Source organism: Tasmannia lanceolata, unplaced genomic scaffold, assembly GCF_043159265.1.
Source record: "Tasmannia lanceolata isolate RefF3 unplaced genomic scaffold, GAP_Taslan_0.1 ptg000008l, whole genome shotgun sequence".
Lineage (NCBI taxonomy): Eukaryota > Viridiplantae > Streptophyta > Magnoliopsida > Canellales > Winteraceae > Tasmannia > Tasmannia lanceolata.
Window position 1 is genome coordinate 1,421,637 of NW_027518685.1, and position 19,924 is coordinate 1,441,560.

General features: G+C 38.7%; 3 protein-coding genes across 4 annotated transcripts in view; 2 read left to right on the plus strand and 1 right to left on the minus strand.

Annotated features, from left to right (window-relative positions):
* LOC143883869 (chaperone protein dnaJ A7A, chloroplastic-like) overlaps positions 1-4,853 on the plus strand; it is a 29,814-nt gene extending 24,961 nt beyond the window's left edge. Inside the window, exons 6-8 of one of the 2 annotated variants that reach the window (XM_077387188.1) lie at positions 3,129-3,177; positions 3,260-3,340; positions 3,483-4,853. In XM_077387188.1, coding sequence (XP_077243303.1) covers positions 3,129-3,177; positions 3,260-3,340; positions 3,483-4,328 — 976 coding nt within the window. In that variant the 3' untranslated portion in view covers positions 4,329-4,853. The remainder of the gene's footprint in view (positions 1-3,128; positions 3,178-3,259; positions 3,341-3,482) is intronic. The other variant, XM_077387189.1, reaches the window with a different exon arrangement.
* A 1,945-nt stretch (positions 4,854-6,798) lies between these two features.
* LOC143882509 (subtilisin-like protease SBT3.11) lies at positions 6,799-8,843 on the minus strand. Its single transcript, XM_077385991.1, has 4 exons — positions 8,580-8,843; positions 8,391-8,500; positions 7,791-7,888; positions 6,799-7,101 (listed from the first exon to the last, which is right to left on the minus strand). Exons 1-4 carry the CDS (start codon positions 8,649-8,651, stop codon positions 7,034-7,036), a joined length of 348 nt encoding a protein of 115 aa, XP_077242106.1. The 5' UTR covers positions 8,652-8,843; the 3' UTR covers positions 6,799-7,033.
* Positions 8,844-13,919: 5,076 nt separating this feature from the next.
* LOC143882510 (FBD-associated F-box protein At1g61320-like) lies at positions 13,920-19,380 on the plus strand. The gene is made up of 4 exons (XM_077385992.1): positions 13,920-14,048; positions 17,553-18,465; positions 18,556-18,720; positions 18,831-19,380. The coding sequence occupies exons 2-4, from the start codon at positions 17,566-17,568 to the stop codon at positions 19,185-19,187; spliced, it is 1,422 nt and encodes a 473-aa protein (XP_077242107.1). The 5' UTR covers positions 13,920-14,048; positions 17,553-17,565; the 3' UTR covers positions 19,188-19,380.
* Positions 19,381-19,924: the final 544 nt, after the last annotated feature.

Below are 19,924 nucleotides of genomic sequence, written 5' to 3' on the forward strand. Positions count from 1 at the left end.
GCCGACCAAAAACACATGGGTCCCACCTGATTTGGGTGATGCAAAGCATTCATTTGATGGGCCTTGACATAGAGAGGGTGTCCACAAAAAATCAGCTCCATAGGATCATCCCAACCCTACGATTTGTGGAGCTAAAATCCCCATTTGTTCCACAAATCCGTCCATTTTAAGCTCCACAAATCGTAGGGTTGGGATGATCCTATGGAGCTGATTTTTTGTGGACACCCTCTCTATGTCAGGGCCCATCAAATGAATGCTTTGCATCACCCAAATAAGGTGGGACCCATGTACTTTTGGTCGGCGGACTAGAGAATGATCTCTAGTCGGCCGACTAGAGACACTTTCCTCATATATATATATATATATATATATATATATATATATATATATATATAGAGAGAGAGAGAGAGAGAGAGAGAGAGAGAGAGAGAGAGAGAGAGAGAGCGGTTCGTACACACTTGTGTAGATAGTTATCTACACACTAGCTTAAAATACAGTGGGGGCCCACATTGTTTGGGTGATCCAAACCATTCATTTGAGAGGCCCTCACATAGATAGGGTGTCCACAAAAAATTAGATCCATAGGATCATCCCAACCCTACGATTTTTGGAGGTAAAATGGACTTGTATAAACCTTCATAAATTAGTCCATTTTTTGTCTCCACAGTTGGAATGGTTAGGATGATCCTATAGATCTGATTTTTTGTGGATACCCTATCTATGTGAGGGCCTTTCAAATGAATGGTTTGGATCACCCATACAATGTGGGCCCCCACTGTATTTTAAGCTAGTGTGTAGATAACTTATCTACACAAGTGTGTGGAAACCGTTCTTTCATATGTATATATATATATAGGGAAAGGTGTGCGTACTCGGTCGAGTAGATAAGCTTATCTACTCGGTCGGGTTAAAAACAGTGGGGGCCCACATTTTTGGGGTGATCCAAACCATTCATTTGAAAGGCCCTTACCTAGATAGGGTGTCCACAAAAAATCAGCCCCATAGGATCATCCTAACACATGCAACAGTGGAGGGAAAAATGGACAAACACAACTTGTCCACAAATCTGCCCATTTTTCCCTCCACTGTTGGATGGGTTAGGATGATCCTATGGGGCTGATTTTTTGTGGACACCCTATCTAGGTAAGGGCCTTTCAAATGAATGGTTTGGATCACCCCAAAAATGTGGGCCCCCACTGTTTTTAACCCGACCGAGTAGATAAGCTTATCTACTCGACCGAGTACGCACACCTTTCCCATATATATATATATATATATATATATATATATATATATATATATATATATATATATATATATATATATATATATATATGAGGAAAAGGATTGTACGCTCGACCGTACCTAACTTTAGGTACGGTAGAGTGCCAAATCACATGGGTCCCCCATTTTTGGTGAGCATCTAAACTATTCATTTGCAAGGCCCCATCATAGATAGGGTGCATACCAAAAATCAGCTCCATAGGTTGATCCTAACCCATCCATTTGTGGAGGCCAAAATGGACAGACAGTGTTTGTCCACAAATATGCCCATTTTGGCCTCCAATTTTGGAGGGGTTAGGATGATTCAATGGTGCTGATTTTTGGTATGCACCCTATCTATGATGGGGCCTTGCAAATGAATGGTTTAGATGCCCACCAAAAATGGGGGACCCATGTGATTTGGCACTCTACCGTACCTAAAGTTAGGTACGGTCGAGCGTACAATCTTATTCCTCATATGAGGAAAAGGATTGTACGCTCGACCGTACCTAACTTTAGGTACGGTAGAGTGCCAAATCACATGGGTCCCCCATTTTTGGTGAGCATCTAAACTATTCATTTGCAAGGCCCCATCATAGATAGGGTGCATACCAAAAATCAGCTCCATAGGATGATCCTAACCCATCCATTTGTGGAGGCCAAAATGGACAGACAGTGTTTGTCCACAAATCTGCCCATTTTGGCCTCCAATTTTGGAGGGGTTAGGATGATTCAATGGTGCTGATTTTTGGTATGCACCCTATCTATGATGGGGCCTTGCAAATGAATGGTTTAGATGCCCACCAAAAATGGGGGACCCATGTGATTTGGCACTCTACCGTACCTAAAGTTAGGTACGGTCGAGCGTACAATCTTATTCCTCTATATATATATATATATATATATATATATAGTTTGAGGAAGCAGAGGAACTTGTGGATCATGAATTCATCCATTGTAGGGTGAGGAGAAGAATGTGGTGCTTTTTTTCTTAATTCATTTGATATAAGATGGGTTTCTTGCAAACGCAGTGGACTTATTTAGAGAATGGATACTTGACCTTTTTGGAATGCATGCATTCTATGGGGGGCCTCATGCCTAAGTGATGTTCAGTTTGGAATGAAGAAAATAGCAGGACTTTTATGATGAAACGGCTTCTGTTAGGAAGGTACTGTGGGTAGGATACTTATGCTTAACTTTGATGATAGCTCTATTTGTAGGTTTTTTCTTAATGATTAACGAGAGAGGAGTGGATAAGTGTTGGAAGGTTTCTAATGAAGCTGAGGCTTGTCCTCTTTTTTTTTTTTTTTTCAGCAAATAATTCATTAGTTGATTAATCTGGTAAGCATTTTGTAGGGGGTGTTGTCTCTAATTGCTCCCCATATAATTATCGAGATCGTAGTGTGGAAATATTGACATGAATTTCCTTCATGCATGTTTTGAGGTAAATGAATGAGTTAGTTGATATTCTAGTTAGCGTGTGTGTCTAAGACGATATAAAGTATTGAGCAATCAATATCCTTATTGTAATTTACTTCTTTAATAAGCTTTGTCATAAATCATCAAATGTGTGTTTATGCCTGTTGTGCATCTGTCAGTGTTTGTTTGCGGGTTTGCATCTGCATTTGGGTCTGTTTGCCTCAGCTTGGGCATAGTCATGGACGGAGGCTAAGACCATGCCCTTTGGTCTAAGTATTTTATTTTATTTTTATTAATAATGGCATTGATTATCTTGCTATATAGTTTACCACTTGTATGATCCTTGGCATTCATGTTTGCTTATGTTACTGTTGAACTTCTATAATTCTCAATTATATATCGGAAGTTGAGGACTCATTCTGTTCCTCTTCTCTTCACCGTTTCAGAGAACCTGGAGCGGAACAGAAGTTTAAGGAAATTAGCAATGCTTACGAGGTATTCCGATTTTACAATTTATCTCTATTTACAATTTACCCGAGCATTTTTACTTGTGCTGCTAATGGATAATATCATACAGGTATTGTCAGATGATGAGAAACGATCTTTGTATGATAAGTATGGAGAGGCTGGGGTGAAAGGTGCTGGTATAGGCATGGGGGTAAGTTCCTCGTCAGGGAAAAAGTGTTTTCTCAAATATATTTTTCTGTTCTAGATACCATGACTTGTTTTTTTTTTTTTTTTTTTTTGAATAGTTAGATACCATGAGTTGTAATTCACCAAATAGATTTTCTCTCATGCAGCAGGATTTCAGCAACCCCTTTGATCTATTTGAGTCGTTATTTGAAGGCATGGGTGGGATGGGAGGGGGTAGCAGAGCTGCTAGGAACAGGCCAATACCAGGTGATGACGAGAGCTACAATCTTGTCTTGAATTTCAAGGAAGCAGTTTTCGGTGTAGAAAAAGAGATCGAGATAACCCGGCTCGAGAGTTGTGGCACCTGCGAGGGGACCGGTGCCAAACCTGGGACCAAGCCAACCAAATGTAACACTTGTGGGGGGCAAGGCCAGGTAGTCTCATCAGCAAGGACTCCATTGGGCGTGTTCCAGCAGGTAATGACTTGTTCGACCTGTGGCGGAACTGGTGAATCATCCACGCCTTGCAACACATGTAGAGGGGATGGGCGTGTGAGGAGATCAAAGAGGATTAGTTTGAAAGTTCCGGCTGGTGTCGACTCTGGTAGCCGACTGAGGGTCCGATCGGAAGGGAACGCGGGTAGAAGAGGTGGTGAGCCCGGAGACCTTTATGTTTTCATCGACGTTCTCTCCGACCCTGTACTTAAACGCGACGGGACCAACATTCTCTATACCTGCAAGGTGTCGTACATTGACGCAATCTTGGGGACAACGATCAAAGTCCCGACAGTGGACGGCATGGTGGATTTGAAGATCCCAGCTGGGACCCAGCCTAGCACAACATTGGTGATGGCGAAGAAAGGTGTACCTTCGCTTGAGAAGCGTAACACGAGGGGAGATCAGTTGGTACGTGTCCAGGTTGAAATTCCAAAGAGGCTAAGCAGCGAGGAGAAGAAACTGATTGAAGAGCTTGCCAACCTGAACAAGGTTAAGACTGCAAACAGTAGAAAGTAGCTGGAAGGGTGTTTCCTGTTGCAAGTCACTTTCCCCCTCAGGAATTTTTCTCTCTCTCGCGTCCTTGTGTTTTATGTTGAACTATTGGTTGATGGGCAGAATGCAATGGGGGAAATTTGACTGATTCCTCAATCAGGTTACCTAGAGGCAGTAATCATTGTAATTGTATTAGGTAATTATTTTGAGTTACATCTACACTATATAAAGCGAAGCCCCCTCCTACTTTTTAGGAGGGCAATTAAAAAGAAGCCTAAGTTTTGATGAGCAGTCAACCATTCCCAAAGAAACTATCATTCAAATAAAATAGGAATACAGAAAAACTCTACCATCCCTTTCGCTCTGGTTAGATGACTTCATGTAATTATTTGGCTTTTTGTTGATATTATCATGCTTTAAATTGATTTGGTTGTGGTTTTAAGACTTGCGCTTATGAGATGCATTTGATTTGTGGCTGGTTTCTGTAATATATTTTTGTTGCGTTCTAAAATATTTGCTGGTAATGTTATTAGTAATCTTGGTTATTTATTCCTGTATAATTTTGTTTATTGTGCCTGTTTTCTTGTAAGAAAGTGTGTTGACATAGTTTGCTGTTTTTGGGTTACATATTCTTATTTGTTGGGCCTCCATTTATAGGTCGTATGAAGAGGTTACTATAACTTGCAGTCCATTTAAAACTTCTACAGATTGGAGGGTTAGGATCATCCTATTCTTATGAAGATGATTTTTGTTACATTGTCTATTTAAGTGGAGCCCAACAAATGAATGGTTTGGATATCCAATAATGATGGCCCCACAATGTTTTTTGATAGGTTCCCCTGGAAGCTACCCCTCTGCCGAACTGCCCCAATGGGGTCGTTAACAAACAAAAATACTTGGTTTTTATGTCTCTAAACAAATTGGACCAGGCAAAATCTCCAAAGATGCCCGATTCACCCCAATCCCTATCTAAACGATCTGCCTCACCATTGGCCGAGCGGCGTACGTGCTGAAAATATACGGGATGGCCATCCACACGATCACGAATCTCGTCAATAAAGTCCGCAAATCTCCACGGATACTCCCTATTCCCTTCCAACAGTCTATCCAGGAGACAATCATCTGCTATACACTCATTCTCTGGAGAACTGCTCTAACCTCTGCCTCATTAGCATCCTTCTCCCCAATGGATCCTCAGAATGCCCATTTAATTACACCTTACTCGTCTCTAAGCAAACCTCCCACCTCAGCCGGCTCAGGATTTCCCATACTAGATCCATCAAAGTTTAGTTTAAAGCATCCAAGATCAGGCGGCACCCAACTAGAAATAATCGGGTCCTCCCTTTCAATCTCAAAGCAAATCTTTTTCCAGCTTCTATTGATATCAGAGCTGGTATAGAACTTGAAAGAATAGAGGATCCTCACCGATGAAGAGACCATAGCAATGATTATTAGAAATATCAAGGGTGGCACCTTTATTATGAGCGTGCACGTCCGGACACTATATACAAATTTCACTAGCCTTTTGGTTATGGCTGTTTTGGCAATACGGAAATTTCACTAGTAATTCATGTTTTAGTTATACTAGAATCTGTTCTAAAAGGTGCAATTTGTTATCAAAGGAGAAATGAAAAAGAAAGCCAAAGTCCAAAGGGTTAAACATGTTTTAGTTATACTCTTGTTAATTTGAATACTTGAGACCTTATGTAACTCGAGTGCTCATTGTCTTATACTATATTGAATGCCATGGCTTAGGTGTCGAGCAGTATGCTTGTATCAGTTTTAGTACTTCTAGGTAGTGCATCTAATTGCAAGAAATGGCAAGGTTATTTTAATAAGGCTTTTCAGGGTTGTTTAGTAAGGACATATGTTCTTTCTTCATCAAGACCGAAGTATTAAACAAAGTGTGAGTTTGCAATTGTGGAGAATTCCCTTCTCTTTCCGGAGGAAATTTTATAAGCAAAGATGTTGGGAAGAGGCATTTTGGATTTCACACTCATAAGCCCCATCTTAATCTAGAAAACTCATGCATTTTACTATCCTTCCATGTTTTTGTTATGTCTTATTCAAAAAAAAAAAAAAAAGTGTTGTAAATATCTGCTGTAAATAGGAAAGCAGTGCCTTTTATTTTCTTAATTTTCCCAAAATGTTTCCAATCCTCGCTTCGCATTTTTTTGTTTAAGTAGTACAAATCATGAGGAGATTCATATAAACCTAATCTTGTAGATCACCACGAAGGAAAGCATTCTTGACAACTAACGGAGAGAAAAGAAATGCCACTACTTTGCAGATACAATTGCAAGTAGGGTACGAATATGGGTTCTTTTTTCCAACTAGGCTGGTCTCCATCTCTAACAAGTTTTGATACAAGGAATGATCATATTGTTTAAATTTATAAGGTTTTAAATAACCTCGAGGTTAGGTTATTCAGCATGAGGATAGCCTATCCCTGGATTCTAGTCACAGTCCTTTCCCAGGCCATGCAAGGTGGGCAGAGAGGAAGACCACATGTCTCGCCTTATTATATTCTACAAAATCAAGACCCTTGGTTGCACATACATGTCTGCGGGTGGGACCCTAGGTTATATCATCACCATTGATCCCATTCCCAAAGGTACTATCTGCCTAGTCCTCTTCATATAACACATTGACTAAAATTTAAATATAAAGTTTTTAACTATAATACCTCTTTTGATACATGACAATGTTGTAACTTGGACATAAAGAAATTATGGGATCATTCCTTGTGGAAGATGGTACATTGGTGCTGGAAGGATCTTCAGTACTCCAGGTTGCTCTGCAGGGAAAAAAAGAGGTGTTGTTTCTAAAGATGGTCCAAGGAGAATGATATTTTGATACTTGTTTATTTTATTTTATTTTTCTGAAAATAAAGTCAGTTTTCAGGAAAAGAGAAACAAAAACGAGTGGAAATATAATTTCCAATTAATAAACTGAACATAATTTGTTGATATTCTAAAGATGATCTTAGGCTCTGTTCACTTGGTTTCCCGGGAATCTGACGTGGCATTAGGAAAAGAAATCCAAGAAAGCTATGCAGGAAAAAGTTTCCCTAGATTGGTCACTTGCGCTGGAAAAGGTTTCCAAGGAAACTGCTTGCCCTCTTTTTGCACTAGTTTTCCAGGGAAACGAAATCCGAGTGTTTTTGGTTAGAAATGAAATCCCTAAAGGGCGGGAAAATGGGCTTTTCCATGCCCTTTTTTGTTTTTTGCAAATATTCCACATGTGTAATTCTATTTTCCCTGTAAAGCAAGTGAACACCAGAATTCTGTCTTATCAAGGTCTCGTCAAGAAACGCAAGTGAATAGAGCCTTAGTTACAAGAGGAATAGTTGCGAGACTTAATATATATATATATATATATATATATATATATATATATATATATATATATATATATATATATATATATATATATATATATATATTTTTTTTTTTTTTTTACAAGAGGAACAGTTGCGAGACTTACTTGAAAGTGCCTCTACTTGTGGGTCTGTAAGAATTGCAGAGAAACCATCGATTATGTTCTCGAATGTGTAGATTATGGCTTTCCTCGCTTCTTTGTCACTGTCACCATGTTTAAAATAAATCATTTAGGCCCTGTCTGCTTTGGATTTTGAGAACTGATTTTTTTTGGGTGCAGAAATGATTATTTGACGTAAAATTAAACACAATTTTCTGCCCAATAATCGGACACAAAATCTGTTCTCAAAACCCAAAACAAACAGCCCCTTAACAATCTTCTTGAGGTGTTATATGGGTATGGAGGAGTGATAGATGCCATAAATAGCCCATTAACAATGTTTTGAATAGCCAAGCTAAACTCTTGAACTTGCTTGGAGACTGAAGAGTTTTTTCATGGACATGGCTGAGTCGAATGAGCTTTTGCCAATCAATTTAATGGGGTTTTTTTAAGCTTTTCAATATTTTTTCATTAAGTGAAGGAATTCCCTCCATTTTGGTCAAACTGAGAGGTCTCATCCCAGTTATGACTCAAATATGCAAGCTTTTAAAGATTAAAACCATACTTAACCTCTCACATAGAATGATTATAGACCGTCAACCTCACCTTCCAAGCACAGAAGCCAGAGTATGAACATTCTTAGACTCTCTCACACGAGCCGAATCTAGCGTTCTCTCCATGAAGACGATCCGTTCCAATGCAGTCGAAGATGCCGGCTAAATCGCCGAATAATCATCAATTAAAATACATAACAAATTTTGACAAAGATACATAGAGAAATTTAAGAAAACCTACCTTAGAGAAAGTTTTAGGAGCTAAGCACATAAACCATAATGAGTACAAGACAGACAGAAGCTTGTAAGGCATGTTGAGTAAGAAACAGATAGGAGGAGGGAAGAAACTAAAAGGGGAAAGAAGCTGCTATCCAGTAAAGCTATGGGCATTGTTTTTCTAGAGGGAAGATTTGAGTGTAGTGTAATTAAGAAGGTTATTTCTTTTAATCCTTTTAGAGTGATAATTAACTCCAAAGACAATAAAAGATAAACCACTCAGCCAATATCCTCAATAAGATTTGAATTTGGGGAACAAAACCTCTGCCTTTTCAACCTTTTATTAAATGATAATGAAGTGGTAGGAGCACAAAACTGACATGAGGGGGTTGATTGAAATCCACGTCTTTCTTGCACTGAAAAATGGCTGACAGATGGGAGGTGACTAAGAAGTCTTAATGGTTTTAATCCATACCTTTTTCTTGCACTAATGGTTTTAATCCATACCTTTTTCTTGTACTAAGACTAGTGCAAGAAAATTCTTGCACTAAGACTAGTGCAAGAAAAAAGATTGAGATCAGGGTTTTGAGTTTTGCACAAAATTACCCTTGGGTTCTGTTTGGATTGCAGGAATTTTCCAGAAAAGTTAGGAAAGGAAAAATATTTCTAAAATTTCCTACTTTTTCTTTACACACGAAAAAAGATTACTTGAACCAACCCTATCCGGTTTTTATTCAGACGGGCGTCAATTTTATCCCTCTAAATTAACATAATCATATTATAGTCCTCTAAGTTGCGGAAAGAAAAAAATTTGGGGAACAAATAAAGGAATCGATCGAGCAAAAGTAAGCAAAAATAAAAATGATTGGACAATCTTATTTTTCAACAATGGTCGAATAGAAAAAAAGAAGAAGAAGAAGAAATTGAGTGAAAAATGAGCAATAGTGAATATCCAATGAACTGTAGCGTCATTCTTGTGGTGGTGCACTATGCCAATCGTCTTGATCACTATACATATGGGGGTGTCAATGGATCCAAACGGTCCAATGGAGCCAAAAGGACCCGGACATTAATTGATAGGATTTGGACATAAGAGGTGGATCGAAGCGTGCTCATTGGATCCATATCCTAAGTTCTGAAGTTTTTTGGGACAGTGTCTCATAATGTTTCCACCCTCTTTGGCTTGTCTTTTCTTGAATATGATTACATTTACACCCCCCTATGTTTGACTTTTCAGGAAAAAACAAACAAAATGAGGTGAAAATGGTAGAGTGAGGCTGAAATATTATTTTCCATATTTATACTATGGGAGTGTCTCGGCAATTTCGCACAAGTCATCCCACTAGGCTTCTCCTATGGAGATTTAGAATGAAAAATAAAAACCTCTGAACCATGTGAATTACGTATTCTACTCGTATCATTGTTGCCTCGATGATCGGTGATCTATTTCATGTCTCATTGGCTAAAGTTTGGCCTCATATTGTTCAAAGAAACAACCGACTTTATCTCATTTCATTGTTGAAGTGAAGTATGAAAAACTAACGTTTGGTGATCAAACCATAGGCATGCGATTGAACAAGTTAAAGGCAGAAAAGATCGGATATAAATACCTCAGTCCATGCTTGCTTGAACCACGAATTTCAATCCTTTGCAAAATGAAAAAAAGGATCTCGGGTTGTCTTCTTCTCTCTTCGTAATAACCGTTTGTTGATTGCAATGGGCAGGAATAGAAATCTGATGTGATTACCTCATTTTTCCAAGTTCGGAGCATCGATAGGTCGCCGCGAGGATGGTGCTAGTGATGAGTCAGGGAAGTTTAGGTACTTTGAACAAGTTGATTGTTCGTCTTTGGTAGACACGAAAGTGGAAGAAAATCAAGCTTTGCGGCCTAGAAATGTGCGTTAAAATACATCTAAAAGTCCTCAGAACTTGTCTAAACTAGATTCCTGAGATCAAACCCAGAAACCAACAAATACCCATAGTATTTTACAGTTTCCAGAACTTAGACAAGCCTTACGATCGTAACTTATTGCCAAAATCGTAAGAAGAGATTCGTACGATAATACGATCTAGCTCCAAATCATAAATTTCAAATTTTTTAGTCTCAAACATAAAAAAATCAACCAGTTTCTTCCCATTTTCGGCATCTATAAAAAGGCCCTCGGCCAGTGAGTTCGGGGAGAATAGTTTCTAGCTTAAAATTCTCCTAAATTGGAAAAATTTCTTCACTTTCAGAATTTAGAGAGTTGGTGATCACTAGAGAAGACCGGAATCTGATTGGAATTCTAGAGTAGAGATTGGACCATAAAGGATTTTTCTGAGAATTCTAGTCTGAGAAATTCTATAATAGAGATTGGAATTCTAGTAGGTGATCACCACAAGTTTCCGGCTAGACTATCGGAAGGATTGCGCTGAGGAACGACCCCCTCGGAAATGCGAAGATAAACATCAGTAGATATATTTTCTTCTCCTTTTTTTGTTATTTCCAGTTCTTTACTGTTATGAATTAGAATAGAGAGGGTTAAAGCCATGGAAATTAGGGTTCCAAGAACCTTAAATATCAAGGCCTTCCCTTAATTCAATTAGAATCAGGATTAGAAATAGTCAAATTCTAGCCTTTTCTCTTTCTCTTTTCTCTGTTTTTTTATCTGATCATAAGAATTATAGATGTTATTCCACAATTCCCATAAATCTAAGGTGAAAAGCTAAGGGAATTTGAATTTCAGATGAGATCTTGAATAAGCTCAGTGTAAAATATGAAAATAAATAAAGTTCCGAACCTTTAGGGCCACTGGAATTCATCGGAATTCTAAAAATCTAGTGAATTGCAGTAGTTTCTTGTGAAACTTCAGATTTATGATTATGAGTGTTAGCTTACGATTTATAACTAACACAGTAACACCTACGATTGTAAGATTTGAAGTTTCTTGGGCAATTTAAATTTAAAAACTGGATGGAACTCCAGATCTTAAGATCATACATTATTTACAGGATCGTAAGTCTTAGTACTTACGAGTTACGATTATCCAATTAATTTACAATCGTAAGTTTTACGCATAATAGAAATCTATAAATTTTTTATTCCAGAACCTAAATCCCATAATTCTAGGGACCAGATCTTACTAAAATGGTAGAATTTATCCGGAGACTGGGATTTCCTAGGCGAGAGAATGGTGCCTAGCACCTTCCATTCTTGTAACTAAGCCTAAACCTAGTTTTTAGTGATGAGATCGCTTAGAACAATCATATAAGGGTCCAGAACAATCATATAAGGGTCCTAGGTTCATTCCTAGGTGGTGACTCTATCATCTTCTATGTGATTTAGTTATGTATGGAAGAACAGTATAGTTTACCCACTGATTTCTATAATTGGGGGTAAAATGCACTGTAAAGTTAAAATTTTATCAAATCACACAAACTCAAACCACATTTCCAGAGCAGTGGGGCCAGTCCTCACAGTATGAGTGTAGGGATCAACCCAATATGTATAATAATAAAGGAAATCCTAGAGTCCTCCAATTATGGACTCTTGTTCCTCAAGTAAGCCCACTTAACTTATTGGGCTAATGTTGGGTCTACGCACATGTAAAACCCATTATCATAACCCTTCTAACTTGAACAAACGTGACTAAGGTGTTTCAGACTCAAAACCTTATTGATCACTATCGCTCTATGAGCCAATCTGGATTGCTCTTTACTCTACAAATTCGATTTTTGTACACGCCAAAGAATGTACTATGCAAGTCCATTAAAAAATCTTACACAAAGTAATGACATCATTTGTATACAGTAAATCCTTCATGACATAGGTGTTTTACTATGATAATATTAGTGTGGCATAGTCGTAATATAATTATATTATACAATATAAACTGGTGATTTTCTTAATCAAAGGATAACATAGTTTCCAAGGTCAAGGTATCTCTTCCAAGACGATGGAAGAGATTGCACCCATTTAGTTTCTCCAAAACAATTTTTCTTTCGTTTTCATTCTGGTCTATTTTACTCTCAGTGGTCACATTTTCATCCTTGAACTGCATCATCCTATTTAATGGTGAGAAGCTTTGATTGCAAAAGCTTCATTTTCTTGATACGTTAAATCTTCTGTTGTTGAATTAAATTGACTATTCTCTCGTGTTCCATGCACGAATTTTAGTGGCCAAGATCAATGGTGTTGGAAAATGAAACTTCTTTGGACTTCTTATTGTTTCGAGACTGTTGGGACTCGGTTAGAACTCACCCCTAAAAGCTAGCCATTAAGTGTGGGGGGGGAGTGGGGTGTACATTCCCTTTTAAGCCCATCCACATCCATTCATCTACCGATGTGGGATCTTTGCTTTCACGTGGAACCCCCAACAATCTCCCCCTCCATGTGGAAGCCAAGTGGACAATCTTGCCCCCCATGGGGCAGCAACGTGTGAACTATGAGATCTTCTCCGAGGGAATTTCACTGTCCTCGGAGGCACACCGAGGTTACCGAGATCTTCCCCGAGGGAATTTCACCATCATCGAGGGCATACTGGGTTTATCACGCCTCGAATCTGATACCACTTGTAGGGACCCGGGTAGAACTCACCCCTAAAAGCTAGCCGTTAGGGGAGGGTGTTCATTCCCTTTTAAGCCCATCCACATCCATTATTCACTTATCATAAGGAGAAGTGTGATTACATGTGGAGACTGTGAGACCGTCTCCAAACACTTCACCCTACTCATACGTTACCGCCACTGCTGTATTCGTAACACCATTGTCCACAGTCAACTAGCTTTGGACAATCCCACTTGATGTGACCATATTCCTTGCAACTGTAACATTGCACGCCCTTTCCACCGACCCTGAATCATGACCTGCCTTTTCTCGATCCCCTATCAGACGACCTTCTTCTTTGATTTCCACCATGAACAACCAACACATGATGTTCACTTCCACCAAGAACATGTTTCTTCCACATCTCATTTGATAAGAGTGATGCCGTGACTTCTTCCAACTTTGTCGTATCCTTACCATACAATAAAGTCGTCACCAGATTGTGAGTCTTGTTGTTCACGGCCAAATGGCAATTTCAGAAAGAAAACGTGCTACAACCTTTTTAGTTTCCTTTTATTTTCAATAATCTCTGTAGTCGCTTTTACTCAAATTAGACAAGAAATTGGGGCGAAAATCTCAACCGCTTAGATATTGCATGTATTGCAATTGTAAATATTAGCTGGCTCGACACGCTTTCTTATCCTAAATAATGACAAATGGGGTAAATAATATTAATAATATACTAATTTTAGCCCTCCCTCTCTCTCCCCCCTCCTCTCTCTCTCCCTCTTCTCTTTATAAATATCTAAACAAAATATTTGAATGACTAAGCCCTAGATTGCAAGTTTTCAGTCTCATCCTAGTTCCTTCTGTTCTTGTTGCCCCTCACGGGCTCGCTACTTTCATTACTCTCTTCATATATTTGCAGTGAGTTCAGAGGCATCATATTGCCCAATCATCTTCCTTAAGGTAATGAGTTTTATTTCTTTTTTTTTGTTTATGTATGAGACCTATTTTTGATTAATTTCTTCAAGAATATGGATACTCAAATCGACTAAATTGGATACTTGACCCATGTTAGACTGCTTTTTTTTCTTGAGAAATTGATTTTATGACACCCATGGAAGGTGGTATCCCGGAGATTGTCACTCCCTATGCAACCTTCATGCCGGTTAGACTAGGGCTACAATAGGGTTGGGTTGGGCCGGGTTTTTCAAAACCCTAGCCCAACCCTGGATCCCATTATCTTGGCCCCGACCCGTCCTGACCTGAGTCAGGGCCAAAAAGCCTCAACCCAATGCCCACCCTGCAGGGCTTAGTGCGGTCCTGGCCCTCCCTATTGGCCCTGATTGGGTTTGGCCGGCCCTAATTGACCCTAGTGCAAATACCTGTTAAGAGTACAAAAATAAAGCAACCACATATCATATAGAACAAAATGATTAATAAACAAAGAAAGGGAACAAAATAAGACAATATGAATTCAAGAACATGACAGGCAACAAAGACAATTAATAATAATAATCTAAAGTAACATCAATTCAAGGTAATAGAAAACATTAACAAAAGAAATATGCACAGATGGTTCAATTCTATAATATAAAACAAGGTCGGGCCGGTTCGGACTGACCCGAGGTATCAACCCTGAACCTGACCCGACCTTGAGTCAGGGCCTAAAAAATGAACCCTGACCCGCCCTCAGGGTTGGAAAATCCACAGTCCCTGTTCGGGCTCAGGGCTGGTCAGGGTGGGTCAGGGCTCACAGGGCCAAACCTGCACCCCTAGGTTAGACAATCCTCTTCAGCATGTAGGGAGTGGACCACATGAAGGGAGTAGCGGTCCCAAGGAAGCCACCCTCTTCAACATTGTGCTAGCAATCTTGTTTTTTTCTCTTCTTATTTTCTTTTCTTTTCTAGGTTTTAGCATATACCCACTTATAATATTAGTTTTTTGCAAGAGACTTGCTAGCTGGACATCGAGAGGTGCTCTCTTCAGACTAGCACTCCATGTATGCCCTACATATGGGGTTGATAAAGTTTTAGGGCATAAAAAAAGAAACCTCATTTTAAAGTTTTATATGGAAACATGTGTTTGTGGCGAAAAAGTTCTAAAATACTATTTTTATCTGGAGGAGCTACACGATGTCCGCGCCTATTAGACAATTTAACCCTCCAATTTGTGGGTATTTTGCGTCATTATTTCATACTTTCCAAAATGTCCATTAGGCAAGATAAGCTAAGGATAGGGGGAGGGGGGGATGACCTCTCCAAGGTTGGGATGAACAAATGAATTGTTTAAATGATTGAACAAAGTCTAGGTTTGGAGGGAGAGAGAGAGAGAGAGAGAGAGAGAGAGAGAGAGAGAGAGAGTGTTAGGAAATAACTAAGAAAAAGGTTTGAAGAAGGAAAATCTATTAATTTTTAGGGAATTGCTAGCATCCATCAGAAAAGGCATTTCGCGGATGGTCTGTCGCATTTCACACCAGCCACCTCATGAATGGAGACAAAAGCTGTTGTCTTCATTTATGAGGTGGCTGGTTTGACATGCGACAGACCAGCCATGAAATGCCTTCTGTGATGTACCCTAACAAATCTCTAATTTTTAGTAAGCTCTTTAAAAAAATGTTGGTCTTCTAAGATGGTGATTTTTATTTTGAAATGGTATACATATCTCATAGATAGTATATAGGTAGATAAGGCAATTTACTTTCATAAATATGAGGGGTACATGTATATATGTACGTCAGTATATGTATATGTAAAGATATGTGGTAAAAATAGATAGGTGTACATTTAGAGGAAAGTGTTTTGAGCTCGAGCTCAAAAACTCATGTGGGCACACATTTTTAAGGTGATCCAAAACATTCATTTGAAAGGCCCTTATATGGATAGGGTGCCTACAAAAAATAAGGTCCATAGGATCATCCTAACCTTCCATTTGCGGAGGGAAAAATGGGCAAATCTGTGGAGAAACAGTATCTGTCCATTTCCCCCTCCACTTTGGATGTGTTAGGGTAATCCTATGGACCTGATTTTTTGTAGGCACCCTATACATGTAAGGATCTTTCAAATGAATGCTTTGGATCACCCCAAAAATGTGGGCCCACTTGAGTTTTTGACGCTCAAGCTCTGATAAGCCACTTTACCCTTTGGAGTTATAGTATAGATAGATAGATGTGTATGTGTACATTTATAGTATAGATAGATAGATGTGTATGTATAGGTTGGTGTGGGTCATACACTAATTAAATATCCATACATACATTTATATACACGATATAAACAGGGCAGTCATATCCACGCCCCCACCCGCCACCCGCCACCCCACCCCCTTGACAGTTTTCGTTAACTTTTATGAGTCAACTCCAAAAGCATACGAGTTAACGAAAACTGTTAAAGGAGGGGAAACTATCACTCCCCTATAAACAAACAATTCTTCAGTACATTATTGATCTTCAGTACCTTTGATTTCCTGTAGCATTTGGCGCAACGGTATTTTGATAATTGCACTAAGTCATCTTTATCTTTTGTTATTTAAACAACGTAACTGTCTAAGGTTTTCAGAGGTTATTACAGTTCCCAAAAAAACTCAGAAGAAGAGATAAGCTGAGTTTGTGCAATTATTAAAACATGGGAGTTTTTATATAGTGTGTGCCTGTGTAGATGGACCGGTATTTGTCAAAACGCACTATACGGCCCACTCCATAGGATGATCCAAATCATCCATTTGTTGGGCCACATCATAAATAGTTTGTGCCCCAAAAGTCATTTTCATGGGATGATCATAACCCTCCAATCTATAGAGGTTCCCATAACGTGCAGTCCCTATATAGATCGGAGGGCTAGGATCATCCTATGGAAATGATTATTGGGGCGCAACCTATTTACCTTGTCATCCAATAAATGGACGGTTTCGATCATCCTATGGAATAGGCCGTACAATGTGTTTTGAAAATGACTGGACCACAAAGCCATACACTATATAATGAATAAGTTTTTTTCTCTAGTAAGATCGCAGTCCGATCGTATATGGTAGAGTATTGAGATGTATTAGTCTTTCTTAAGCATTGTTCTTAGCCTTTCATAAGCATGTTATTCATCCCCACTTGTTTGTCTTTCCTAATTAAACAATAAAAAAATAGGGAAATGATTTTAGCAAATTACATGTTAAGCTAGCTAAAAAATATAAAATAACAAAAATCATAGGAAAATGATTTTTTCCACCCCCTCATGTTTGTCTTTCCTAAAAATTGCTGCATTTCCACCTTCTTTTGTATGTTTGATTTTTACTCAAATAAAATCATTTGCGCGGGGAAAAGAAAAAATAGAAGGGGTGAAAATGCATGCCAAGGGTGTGGAAATATCTTTTACCAAATGAATATTGTACATAGTATTATGTTTTAGGAAGGAATGCTTCAGTACAGGGAAGGAAATACGTCTGCATTGTATGTTGAAATTCTTTTTGTTCTTTGAACAGACAGAAAGTTCTGATGAGTCTTTCTTCAAAACACAGTGGCAACAAAATGGCCCAACCCATTAATCTACCCGATGATGTTATTGAAAACATCTTTTCTTTCTTGCCAATGAACACCGTGAGGCTGATCGGCAAGCGTTCGAGGAGATTCAAGGGTTCCTATATTTCCAATCGCAACCTTCACTTTGATAAAAAATTTGCCAAAAGGTGCAGAGGAGGAGACTACACCACATTAATCAATCATGTTTTGTCATTCCATACATGCCCCAAGGTATTAACTCTCAAACTCTTCTTAGATGCGGAGGAAGAACATTCTAAACTAGAGGAATGGATTGATTTTGCCGCGAGTAAAGAGGTCGAAGAGCTTGATCTGAAATTCCGCAAGGGAGAACAGCCTTTTCAGTTTCCCTTAAATATTTTTAACAACCCATCGGTGAAATTTTTGGAACTGTCATCATGTGAATTAAATCCCCCTCCTAAGTTCACAAGATTGCATTCTCTAAGGGATCTGTTTCTATATAAAGTCGGATTGGATGAACAAGCACTTCGAGTCATATTTTCCGATTGTAAGTTTCTTCAGAGCTTGGAAATGAAGGGATGTTCCATGTTCAGTCGCTTGGAAGTTCCCACTTCACATTTGAAGCTGGATACATTGAACATAATAGATTGCGATGAAATAGAGGAACTTGTCATTGGCTCCCCAAATCTCAATTATTTCTATTACTGTGGTTACTTTATAAAGATCACTCTCTCTAACAATAATGACAAGTTGAAGGAGAGTTTGAGAAAATTTGTACTTCAATTCGACGAATTGATAGAAGGGGAGGGACTTATGGAGGAACTTGGTCATTTACAAAAGCTTATGTCTGATCTCACTCATGTCGAGGTCCTCACACTCAATAGTACAGTCATTCAGGTATGTGTGTCATGGGCCTTGGCTTTCATTCTTGATTTGATTATCAATTTAGTATTTGATTCATAAAAATGAGTTTTAATGTTACTGCAGTGCCTAGGTCCAGATACGACGGGCGAAATGCTTAATGTAGCACCATTTGCTCTTCATAATCTAAAGGAATTTCAGTTGTTGATGGAGCCGGAGGGTATTTCGAATCCTTTTCAGATATCCTTCTTCCTCAGCAACTGTCCAAATTTGGAGAGAGTTTTCATTGATGTGAGGCTCTTAATAAATTATAATTTTTGTCTAGTTCATGTCACTGAATTCTATATCTATCATCATACTCTTATGCATCGTCTTCTCGATATTGATCCAAAATTTTACAGATTCTAGAATTTACGGACGGATTTGGATTTTCTTGGGAACTATTTGAGCAACACCAGTACAAACATTTTAATTATACGATTCCCCATCTCAAATATGTCAAGTTGACGAGCTTCAAGTACAATAAAAATGGGATGCAGCTTCTGAAGTTTCTTATTGAGAATGCTAGTTCCCTGGAGACTCTTGTGCTAGTCGCTTCGAGGAATAACTCTCGAGACATTGCTGTTGACGACAAATTGGAGGAAGATTATGTGGAAGAGCTACGTCAAGCATATCCAAATACAAATATAGTTGTATATGGACATGGCAAAGACGCTGGTGAAATCCAACCAACAAATATGACCAGAAACTGGGCATAATTTAAGGTTTCAAATTCGACTTGGCCTCAAAGGTACAATCTCTAGAAATTTGGAGGGTGAAATGGTTTACTGCATTTTACATTTCATTGAACTAGACTTGGAAGACTTTTCATATGTACCCAATAGCTTATACTGCTTTGAACTTAATTTGAATACTCTCGCTTCTTTCATAAAGTTGCTCATTAAAGTTTAATATCATTTATGTATATGCATGCTCCTATATTTTGATAATGGCACTCCACTCTTTATTAAACACTTTGTAATTGGCTATTGATAACTTTTTGTGAACCGTAACAGCCTCTAATTAAGGCCATGTTTGGCAATCATGTTTGAATCTCTAGCCTTAGTAGCCATTTGCCAAGTGGTAAGAAAAGGGGTGGAAAGAGTAGGAAAGGGAGAGAATTGAGAGGGCCGGAGTGAGGAGATGGTGCAAATTGGGTGAAAAAATAGGAAAATAAAACTCACTTTTGAGTAGAGTTTTTCTTTTCCCTGTTTTTCACAGCCACTTCTAACCCTGTTCTCACTCTCTCACTCATGCCCTCTCAATTCTCTCCCTCTCCCACCACTTGATAAACTAATATTTCATGGGGGGAAATTCCATGCTTCCAAGCATGACCTTAAGCTAATTGAGAAAAGGGTAAAAGAAAAAAGATAGGTGCGTGGGTATTTTTTTTTGTTAGGGTGTTGGGCTGCCATGACACCTCCAAGTTCATATTGAGAATCGATTTTGAGTTCAA

Coding starts and splice junctions, on each gene's coding strand:
- LOC143882509 (XM_077385991.1), bottom strand. CDS start 8,651: ATGCCTTACAAGCTTCTGTCTGTCTTGTACTCATTATGGTTTATGTGC. Junction 8,501..8,579: donor CTCCTAAAACTTTCTCTAAG/GTAGGTTTTCTT, acceptor TCGGCGATTTAG/CCGGCATCTTCGACTGCATT. Junction 7,102..7,790: donor ACAAGTAGAGGCACTTTCAA/GTAAGTCTCGCA, acceptor TTTTCCCTGCAG/AGCAACCTGGAGTACTGAAG.
- LOC143882510 (XM_077385992.1), top strand. CDS start 17,566: ATGAGTCTTTCTTCAAAACACAGTGGCAACAAAATGGCCCAACCCATT. Junction 18,466..18,555: donor TCAATAGTACAGTCATTCAG/GTATGTGTGTCA, acceptor ATGTTACTGCAG/TGCCTAGGTCCAGATACGAC. Junction 18,721..18,830: donor TGGAGAGAGTTTTCATTGAT/GTGAGGCTCTTA, acceptor AAAATTTTACAG/ATTCTAGAATTTACGGACGG.